Source organism: Vigna radiata, chromosome 2, assembly GCF_000741045.1.
Source record: "Vigna radiata var. radiata cultivar VC1973A chromosome 2, Vradiata_ver6, whole genome shotgun sequence".
NCBI lineage: Eukaryota > Viridiplantae > Streptophyta > Magnoliopsida > Fabales > Fabaceae > Vigna > Vigna radiata.
In genome coordinates this window covers 14,325,250-14,336,195 of record NC_028352.1, presented here as the reverse complement: position 1 = coordinate 14,336,195, position 10,946 = coordinate 14,325,250, and the positions used below count along the sequence as shown (strand labels likewise).

At 32.3% G+C, this 10,946-nt stretch overlaps 1 protein-coding gene across 2 annotated transcripts; it reads left to right on the top strand.

Moving 5' to 3' along the window:
- The first annotated feature begins 524 nt into the window (after window positions 1–524).
- On the top strand, window positions 525–3,595 carry LOC106756612 (protein translation factor SUI1 homolog). Of its 2 annotated transcripts, none has more exons than XM_014639103.2 (5): window positions 525–682; window positions 1,331–1,417; window positions 2,420–2,625; window positions 2,692–2,745; window positions 3,345–3,595. In XM_014639103.2, the coding sequence occupies exons 2-5, from the start codon at window positions 1,381–1,383 to the stop codon at window positions 3,387–3,389; spliced, it is 342 nt and encodes a 113-aa protein (XP_014494589.1). In that variant the 5' UTR covers window positions 525–682; window positions 1,331–1,380; the 3' UTR covers window positions 3,390–3,595. The 2 variants fall into 2 exon arrangements, with proteins under 2 accessions (XP_014494589.1, XP_022634388.1); XM_022778667.1 differs by lacking the exon at window positions 525–682 and adding an exon at window positions 714–737.
- The last annotated feature ends 7,351 nt before the right edge of the window (window positions 3,596–10,946 follow it).

The window sequence follows — 10,946 nt, the reverse complement described above, 5'->3', positions numbered from 1 at the left end:
TTTAAATAATTATTCATAATNATTATGAGTTTTAAATCTTAACATTAAAGAATACAAATATTATATATAATATATATATATATATATATATATATATATATATATATATATATATCAGTTTATATTTGTTAATTTTATATTTTTAATAAATTTTTAAATTTAAATAATTATTCATAATATTTTTTTTCAATTTTTCTTTTAAATAATTATTTTTTTAAATTTAAATAATTGTTTATAATAACAAGAATCATTTACATACTAAACCGTTATTATTTATAAAAAATATTTATTCTTATAATTATTTTTTATAAATCCCTTAATTTGTTAATATTTTTTATTTTAATAATTAAAAATTATCATATAATTTAGTAAAATATTTGGTATAAAATAAATGTAGATAGACACCTAGAAAGAGTACTCGAGAATTCTTTTATGATAAAGCAAATTTCTGGCATGCGTGTTATCTACTCTAAGTTAGATCCTAAGTTCTTTACACGAGACACACACACGTGCCACTTTTGATCTCTGTATTAAATAAATCTTTTTTCTTTGAAAAGTAAATACCTCACCGAGTCTCCCAGATAGAGAAACCGATCAAAAGTTTCACCTCAGTCTTATCCAATTTAGGGTTTCGGTTTTTGATCCTATTTTTCAGGTATCGAAATCGTCAATTCAGGATCAGGTTGGCTCTCATCATCCTTTTGAAGATTTGTTTTCTCTTCCTATCTAATTTTAGGGTTGGGGTTTTTGCTTTATCATCCTTATTCTAATTTTGTTAAATATTTACTCTTTATTTTAGTTTTTCCTAAATCTTTCGTCTTTTTTGGGTGGATTTGATTCTGATATAGTCTTGATCGGATCTTTCAGTTAGAAATCTTGTGTTTCTGATCAGTGAAAAGGTTTCTTTTTTTTTTTTTTTTAATTTATTTGCGGTTGATTTGGGTGTAAAATGATATTTGAGGCATGTTATTTCTGTGCTGTGATGGTTCTTGACTGTGTGGATACTGTCACTATCGATTTCAATGCAAAATCTGAAATCTAGGAAGGATTTTGCTATGTGGTATTTAGATCTTTTGAATTTTTCTATATAGTTAGTGTTTTAAATTGTGGTGTAGGTTAAACTAGTTGTTTTTCTTTTCTTTTTTTTTTTCAAGCGCATTCATTTTAAATCATTTAGTGTAATTATTTTGGAGCTTTATTTCGATACAGAGGTCAGAAATTTTTTAATACATGAATGGTCACTGATGAAATTTTCTCTAGTTTGTTGTGATTTTTTGAAGTGTGCTTCTATGCTAAATCAGTTTAGCTAACATGTTGATTGCAATGCCAGGTCTAAGCAATCTGGTTGGTGGAACCTTTGGTCATAGAGAGTCAAATTTTATGTCTGAATTAGACGCTCAAATTCCCACTGCCTTCGGTATGTTGTGAGTTTTAGCAGATGTTTTAGTATGTGGATGAATTGTCTTCTCTCGTCATATGTGATATTTCTTAAGGGGTTCCTGCATATGTTTTAGTATGTGGATGAATTGTCTTCTCCGTGATATTTCTTAAGGGAATAATTATCAGTTCATTATACATGTGTTATTATCATTATATATGTACTTGCAGAAACAGGACAGCTATAGTTGTTTATAGGCTCTAACTTTCATGTTTTACCTTTATTTCACCATAGTAGTTTTATACGTGGTCGTCTTTAGATTTCTTTTTAAGATTTCATTACTGTCTGACTAAATATGTATCTGCTTACTTTCCATTTAATTCTAAGTTATATTCGATCCATACAGTTCAGGGAAATTTTAATTGCTTACTGGATGAAGTTCATTTGTACTCCTGAGTGTGGAATTTGGTATTTCCCTTCAGTTTTATCAGGGACATGTAATGTTGATTATAAATTTGACCATGTTCCATGGTTGAACTAGAGTGTCTGTTAATTCAGACATTTTATAGTTTGCTGGTTATTGGTTTATGGTGGATTTTATATTCAGCTTTTCAAATTTTGAGTTTTATCAGGTACATGCTATTTTCATTATAAATTTGATTATGTTCCATGGTTGAACAAGACTGGTGTCCTGTGAATTCAGACAATCTCATAGTTTGCTGATTGATGGTTTACAGTGAATTTTGTATTTATCTTTTCAAATTTTGAGTTTTATCAGGGACATGTTATTTTCAATATAAATTAGATCATGTTCCATGGTTGAAGACTGTTGCACTGTAAATTCAGACAATCTTATAGTTTTTGCTGGTGAATTTTATGTTTAGTTTTTTCAACATTGGTACGTCAGTTCGAAAGTTGTGTTATTACACATTCATGCTCTCACTGTTGTCACTATTGTATATTCCGAGTGCGTAGATACTGTGATTATGTCAATTAGGGTTAGTGGTTAAATCTAATAAATGATCTACCCTCGATTTATAGATCCTTTTGCTGAGGCAAATGCTGATGATTCGGGTGCTGGGTCAAAGGAGTATGTGCATATTCGCGTACAGCAGCGAAATGGTAGAAAAAGCCTGACAACTGTTCAGGGATTGAAAAAAGAATTCAGCTATAACAAGATACTTAAAGACGTTAAGAAAGAGTTCTGTTGCAATGGCACCGTTGTTCAGGACCCAGAACTAGGACAGGTCTGTGTGACATCCTCCTGTCAAATAATGATCTATCCCTTGTTGCTTATGTGTTTGTGTTTGTAGGTTATTCAACTTCAAGGTGATCAGCGGAAGAATGTTTCGACCTTTCTAGTCCAGGTAACTATATCTTCATCTGTGTTATGCAATGTGTTACTATAATTGAATTCTTTTTTGATTTTCATCTCTTGTCTCTCTTATTTCTTTGCTTTATTTCATAGTTGTTTCAAGGCTTATGGCCTATTGGAATGGCTCATTCTAGAGAATTGTGCATTTTTCTTCCATTTTATTGGTTTAGGGAATGATCTAATAATAGTATACCCAACTGAATATCCTTTTGAAGAATATTCTTTATGTCATTTGAATATTTTGCCAAGTAGTTTGCCATTTACATATTAGAGACCGTATATAATACCTTTTTGAAATTATATGGTTAATACGGACCTAGTTGTCATATTCTCTTCTAAAGAGTAGTAAATTTATTTAATTCAACCTATTAGATGTGTTAGAAAAAGAAAGCAAAAGAAAAACGAAAAAAAACATAAAGAAAGCAACTACATAAATCACGGTTTTGTTTGTAGCTTAATGAACTGTATTTAGCACAAACCATAGTTGGTTCTTAGCACAATAATTTTGTAGCATGTTCAATGAAATATTCGGACACCAGGATTCTTCATGTAACTATCCTTCTGGTTGTTTTAACCTGTGAATATAAACAGGCTGGTATTGTGAAGAAGGAGCATATCAAGATTCACGGTTTCTGAGTGGTTGGTGTCTTAAGTGTCACGTCTTACCTGCCTACTGTGTTGGGCATAGATAACCCAGTTGTGTATGTGATTGTGGATTTCTGTGTTTCGATGTACTACACCATGTGATGTGGGATTATGGATTCTAGAACATTGTGAGTTATTTGCTTTCAATACATATGAAAAAACAGTTTAATGGTCTTGTGTTTGATCTTATTACTTCATTTAGTGCTTTTTTCCGGGTTTTTTTTGCTTTTTTTTTTTTTTACAAAATTGGTGTACTTTTGGGGAGAAATTGCCCAAATGGACAAGTTTTAAAAATATTTGAGTTAGGGTAACTCGCGTATAAGAAGGAAGTCTGTAGAAAGAATTCAGCAGCACATGATGAATAGGAAGGAGTCGTGTGCGGCAGTAACGACTTTTGATTTGGTTTAATTTTTATATCTTTGAAACGAATTGATTGATTGTATAGGTTACAGAGTTTTTACAGGAAGATGTAATTGATTTATGTGAATTAATGTTGTGTAATGGTTTGGGACGAATATAAGTTTGATTTAGTTATTGTTAATAATTTGAAAAGAATAATATTAAACTGAAGATGGTAAGTAAAAAAAATAGGAAACATGAGATTAAACTGGTGGAAATTTTTTTTATTATATATTGCGATAAATACATCATTTATTTGTGGAATCCAGTGTAACATGGTAGTCTTCTATGTCTTTTTGCCTTTGCACCTCCTGTTCTGGGAGGTGGAGTATCTTAATTCAATTTAGTAAACTGAATTGGATTTTGAGGTGTCATGGTAAAGGTGGCGAAAATGTTGGTTGAACCTATACCAAAAGATGAGTAGGAGGAAAGGTGGATGGTACTTGTTAGTACAAAGAGTGAGATGGGATGTTGTGTAAAAGATGGTGCATGCTAGATTGCCCATAAGATTGTGTTGATATTGAAAAATATCAGAAAAAGATTTGGCATGGTGATGCTAGGTTTGTGTGGGAGATTGAGCAAACTCATGTGGCGTTGTTATAGAAATAATGGTTTAATTTAAATGTCTAAAATTTTGATAAGTCAAGTTGAACAAAAATAAACTTACGTCGTCGTTGAAAGAATGTTACGGACGTGATATGTAAGCATATGGTATGATCAATATACCATTGTATATACATTGTGTTGCCACACAAATGGCCATTTCTATTGAATGGATTTGGGATTGACATGATTATGTTCATCATTCTAAATTGGTACCCATAGTCTGTGATTGTACCGATTCCTACAAGTTATGATGTAAGTTTATCTTATAATTTGAGTTAATGCAAGGTGTTGTGTCAAATAAAGGATTGTCTCTTAATCCAATACATTTTATGAAGTTTGAAATTTAAAGAATAAGTAGATTATGAATTGGAATACTAAAACATTAGAAAAGTAAAGGAGGTTTGAATAGTAATTTAAAACTTTTAAGAATAATGCTTGATATTATTTTGTAGGGATTACACGAGTTATAATAATTGTTAAACATTTAGGTTATAAGTGTTCAATAGAAAACTTGTTCATAAACAAAAGTGATAAAATTTTTGATTTTATATTGACTTTGTAACCTAAGTTAGGTGTAGTTTTTCTTAAAATTTTAAAAGGTTGTATTAAAAATGAGTTTAACCACTTATAGTTTGCAAACTAATTAACTGATTGTTAGGTGTCACACTCCATACAAAATTTATGTGCATAAAAGAATGCAATATAGTACTAAGAAGTGACTCCTAGGTCGTCTCTCAAGGACCAAATGTGCTTCGAGAATTAGATCAAACACGTAGTGGGGGGTTGTTGAAAAGTTTGTGAATGCGGATAAACAAAATCAAAACACGAATGCAAACAACAATGTAAACACAGATGCAAACAAAAAGGTAAATAGAAATGTAAAAACGGAATGTGAAAATGGTTGGTCATTAACTCAATTACTATGCTTCCTATCCTAGATTAACGACAAGTACACACTACTCTAATCCAAATCCAACACGAATCACCCAACTAAGCGAAGACTAATTCGGTCTTCAAAATTGCAAACTAAGTGAATGCAATGCTCAAATCCAATCAGTCATCCACCATGTAGTCTAATCAACTAAGCGAAGATTAAACACTGATTAGACAACTATGCGTATACCTAATCGCAGGCACACAACAGATTAAATAGAGCTAAATTAGAGTAGTAGTATGACAAGTAAAGTGCAAGAGTCTCATGAATAAACTACTCTAGCCTCTAATCCAGCATAGCTAACCGACTAAGCGAAGGCTAATCATGCTATCATAATCACGAACTAAGCGAACGCAATACATCTATTCCGTCTGATGTGTTCTATACAGATCGATCAACTAAGCGAAAATACAATCACCAATTGGGCAACTAAGCGTATACCCAATCGCAAGAACACAGTCAGATTTCACAGACTGTCAGGCAGAGTAGAATAAACACAAGATCTCAAGGAAGCAACGTAATATCACTAATGACCAACTCGATTATCCTAAGCTAACATCACAATTAAATTATCACAACTAAACAGATTAGACAATATTAAGGTAAATGAAAACACTGGAATAAAACATTCAATGCTAAGATGTGTAAACAATAAAATAGAATGAAAATGCAACAAGCTAAAGAAATGAAAAGGCAATTCATCATGGGAAAGCTCTAAAAGGGAAGCGTTAACAATAGCACCAAAATAAAATGAGTAAACTACTTCTCAAAGAAAACAAAATAAAATGCTTTTCTCTCCAAATAAAATCACCGAGTTCTCCTCCAAAAATAATTCCTGCATGTGTCTCATCTTCAAATAAAATCAACACTTATTTTTTTTTTACCAGGTCTTGACACGCAACAGCTTGACCATAGGCTTAAAAATAAAATCGACTCATCACTCTAATTCCATCACCGCATTGCAGCACTTCCATTGAATCACCGCTTCTTGTTTTTCTCTAAAAGTGAATCATCCACTTGACCGAGCTACTTCCATACAAGGCCATAACGTGCTTTATTTTCTCGTAACATCCATGTGCGTGGCCAGCAGCTGAGATCAACGCACCTTCTTTTTGGAATGTCACACCACCAAATAAAAAGTGAAAAATTTCTCCGTGTGCCTAGCGTGCTATTCCTAAAGAAATTGAAAGATGAATTCTCCAAAAATCTGAATGAAATGACCGCGCCTCTACCAAAGTGTATGCCTCCAACAACTTTCTCCAATTAAAATGAATAAGTCTTGCTCTGCTAATGAAGTCAGCGCATCTAATTCAATGAAGAAGAAAAAAAAAACAAATTGAAAGCGTAACTTTCTTCCAGCAGCACGTAAATCAGCACTCAAACCGTGTGATAAGATTGAAAAAGTAAATTTAAGAGGTATCCTCTAAAATCAACGTTTCATTCCAAAAGAAAAGGAAGAGTCTACTAAAATTCTACATTGTCCCCCTTAAACATGTTCCAAGAAAAACTTTAATTGAGTGAGGCGGTTGCCTTTTTATCTCAAAATGCCGAGAATAATCAAAAAGTGACGGCTGCCAAGGAATGTCCCCTCTCTAGGGTTGTGTGTCTTAAAATGGGTGGGGTCCACCAAAAAAATAAAAATCCTAGGTGTCATGTGTTCTACAACTTTGGACCTATCATGAATTTTGCCAACAATGGTCCAATGAGCACAAGTTTAATGAAAGCTTTCTAGACTACTAATTTACAATGTAATTAAAATTTGAAATGCCTAATTGTAGAGTCTTTAATTTATTTGCCTCTTTCCTAATGCTCCAAAATATATCAAATTAAGCATAATTAGGAAAAACGGGAAAATACCGGACAATTAAGCACAGTTCCCTGATTTATTTTAGCACAATAAACTAAATGCAGTCAAGAAAATATCGACTCATAAAAATAGACCACACTTAGTCTTAGTCTTTTGCACTCTTGGGCAAAATCAAGACACAAATTAGGGAATAAATCAACATACATCAGGGAAGCGACACAAACTCGACACACAGAAAACAGAGACTCCCAAGGAAAGAAAGAAACAAAATTACACAGTTCTCAAGAAATATGGACAAAGAAGGGAAATGGACAGTATCCAACATAGGATCAGAGAAGATAGATACTCATGAAGTCATCAAAGCAATTCCAAGCATGGCAAAATGGTCAATCAGTTCAAGAGAGGAATCAAAAGTAACAGAACCTCACAGATGCACATTATCAGTGTTTCTCTCAAGTGTATAAGATAAACAATGTCAACTCAATGCACTCAAGAAAACAAACACAAACAGACTTGGCAAGCCTCTAATATCAACACTAAAAAACATATGCATGTTCAAATCAAAAGGTCTTTTATGGATGTAACTGGGTCAAGGAAAAAGGGAGGATAAATATGGATGAGAAGCTACGAACCAAAAGAAATAGAGGAGCAATGGGGAACAAGTGAAATCACAGTTAAATCACACCCAAAACCTCTAATTCAATCCTCTTATTGACTCCATTATTCACACAGTCTTTTTTTCTCATTTTCTGTATTTTTTATCTTGTCTTTTTTTTTCTCTCTATCTAGGACACAATTCTAAGAGACAAGATGCACAACATATTTACAAAACAAAAGCAAGAAGAGGAACCAACTAGCCAATTCATCTAAATCCCCAGGGAGACCACACTTGTTCCCAAAACACTTCCAAAGCTCCAAAATTCCCTAAGGTTAAGGTAATCATGGTTTTTCACTTAGGGCTAGTGTATAAGCTTCAAAACAAAGAAATGGGGAAAGTATAGGCTCAAAAGGGGTTATCAAGGTATCACCACAAGGTAAGCTTATTTGGCTAGAGAGGCTTAAGAACAGAACTGCCTTTATCACTTTTAAACATGCATATCAATCAAGAATGATCAAGAGTCAAGCCAAGGCATATGTGCAAGCAATCAAGAGACATTTTCGGAAAGGATCAGTTACTTAGAGTTTTTGACTTTTTTCTAAGGATGTAACCTTTATGGTAGAGTCAGAAGCTATGTTCCATTTTGGCAGAGCAACTGTGTCGAGCATACAAAAAGAGTAGGCAAAAAGCATGTATGAGACATTCCTTGAATATTCTCCTATCTCTTAACATTGTTTTAATTCTGAATAGGCTCTTTGGTAAAGTTGGTAATCTATATAGAAAAAAGCATGCATTAAAGTGTTAGATGACTTAAGTGTTTAGGCATAACATGAATATTATTGTTTAACACTTGTCTATTTTGACTAGCTTTTAAGCATTTAGGATATTTAACGTTTAACGCTTATTATATGTATCCTACACGGTCTAACTTTCTATTAGACGCTTTCACGATTAGACGTTCTGTTATGAACCTTATAGCGTTTAGTGCTTATTAAACATACATAAGATGTTCTTATATTATTAGACGCTCTTGTATTGTTTAAGCATTTAGAAAGTAACATTTAATACTTCTAGTAAATTGTCCTAGATGATTAAGCACTATTTCGTTTTAGATATTATGTTAAACTTCAAAACAAGGTTTGCTCAAATGATATTGTCTTAATAATTTTTCCTTTTTGATGTTTAACAAATAAATATGCTAACACGAAATAGGTATCAGAGATATAAAAAATAGCAACATATTAGTCATGATAAATTTGTTTTAGAACATATGTATAACTAAATTTAATTCTATTATGCTAGTCAATTGACTATTTTTTTCTAAAAAATTTTTCATGTATGTAAATAAGATCAAAGACAGTTTTAAATATCTATTTCATGAAATTATAGCATATGATAAAGAAATCATAAAGTCATATATTATCATAGCAATAAAAGGAGTTATATAAGTAATTAGAACTACATATATTAAGACAAAATTGTCTAGAGAATAAACCGTCTAAAGCAACCCAAGTTTTGAAGTTTAACAAAGAGTATTAAACGAAATATTATTATGTAAGAAAAGCTGTTTAAAACAATAGTGTCTAATGAAGAAGCGTTTTATAACGTCTAAAGCCAAGAGTTGAAGTAATGTATTATAGACCAAACTGTTTAGATGGATTAAAAAATCATAAACAACGTTTAGAAGAAAGTGTCTCTCATTGAAATCTCTTAAGAAACTATATGAGCAAAGTGTTTTTATATCGTCTCACACTCAATATCTTTAGAGAAAAAAAATATTTGAAAATAGAGAAACACTTTCAAGTGTTATAGATTGTATTGTATTTGAACACATATCCTCTCACTGAGAGTTAATCGTCTGCACCTCTTGTGGAAAATCCATTTGTGGATTTTTTGTAAGTTTTGAAGAGAACTCAAATACTTGGTTGTTCAGCTTAGGTTGAGTTGAACGTCTAGACAATTGTCTACGGTTAGATTCTAGAGAGGCTAAACTCTTTCTAGTCGTGTTGACTACGGAACCATGAGTGGTTCTAATACTCGTTGTAACCAGGAGTGGTGAGAATACTCGATGAGATCCTAGAGAGGAAAAACTTGTGTAATCTTGGAAAAGATTAGTGGAACCCCTTAAGAGTTCTTATAGGAGAATTAGGTGTAACTTAGGTTGCGTGAACCAATATAAAAATATGTGATTTATTGCTATCCTATTCAAAATATTTTCCATTACCTCATATTATAAAAACTAGTGTCTAAGCATCTCAAAACCCTTAACATTTTCTTTGCAAGTTATTAGATGTTTCTTTGCAAAAAGATTTTGAAAACACTATTCACCTACCTTTAGTGTTTTCTCTCTAATTTCAATTGGTACTAAAGGTTACCTCAAGGGTGAGTTCCTAACATAACTTGAGGAAACAATCCTAACGAGCAATGGAAAACAAAGGATATGTTGTCAACAAACCTCCTATATTCAAGGGGGAAAATTTCGACTATTGGAAGCAAAGAATGATTGCATTCTTTGAATCCTGCCACATCGACATGTGGGTTATGGTTGAAAATGGTAACTAGAGTGATGCTCCCTTCACCACCCCTTCTTCTCCATACACCTCCCCAATATTTTTTTAAATTCCATATTTATCTTTTTTACTTTTTACTTTTACCAATTTTACTTTTTATTTTTTAAAATCTTAATCTCAATCCCCTCTCACTTTCACTTTCCCTTTCACTCTCAACAACAAGCCTTCACCCCTGTCACTTTCTCTCTTTCTCTTAATTTTCATTTCAGTTAATACAACATTTTCCATTTTCGTTTCTCTTTTCTTTCTTCTCCCCACATAACTTATTATTTCTTTTTCAAATCATCTCAATAATCAATAATCTGCATGTAATTAAGCTATAAAATAAATATCATCCTCTTAGTTAAGTTTTCACTGGTTGTGTTTGATAAAGTCTAAATTCCTTCCCCACATAGGCCTCCATGTGATCCCTTAAAATGAGGAATACAACAATGCTGCTACTACCTAGTTTCTTGTAATCACTTAGGTTAATATTATTATTATAACAGGTTTTGATCATACCAATAGTTGCACTACCTGAAAGCTCCTTATTATAAATGACTGCAATTACACGAACACTCTCTGGGTGATGAAATGGAAAATGTTTGTCAGCGGAAGTGGAAAGGGGGATGATTATTAACGGAAGTGGAGGCAC

Excerpts from the sequence above, each read along its gene's own strand:
- LOC106756612 (XM_014639103.2), top strand. The coding sequence starts at position 1,381 with ATGTCTGAATTAGACGCTCAAATTCCCACTGCCTTCG. Across the intron at positions 2,626-2,691 it reads AGGACCCAGAACTAGGACAG|GTTATTCAACTTCAAGGTGA; the intron begins GTCTGTGTGACA and ends TTGTGTTTGTAG. Across the intron at positions 2,746-3,344 it reads TTTCGACCTTTCTAGTCCAG|GCTGGTATTGTGAAGAAGGA; the intron begins GTAACTATATCT and ends GAATATAAACAG.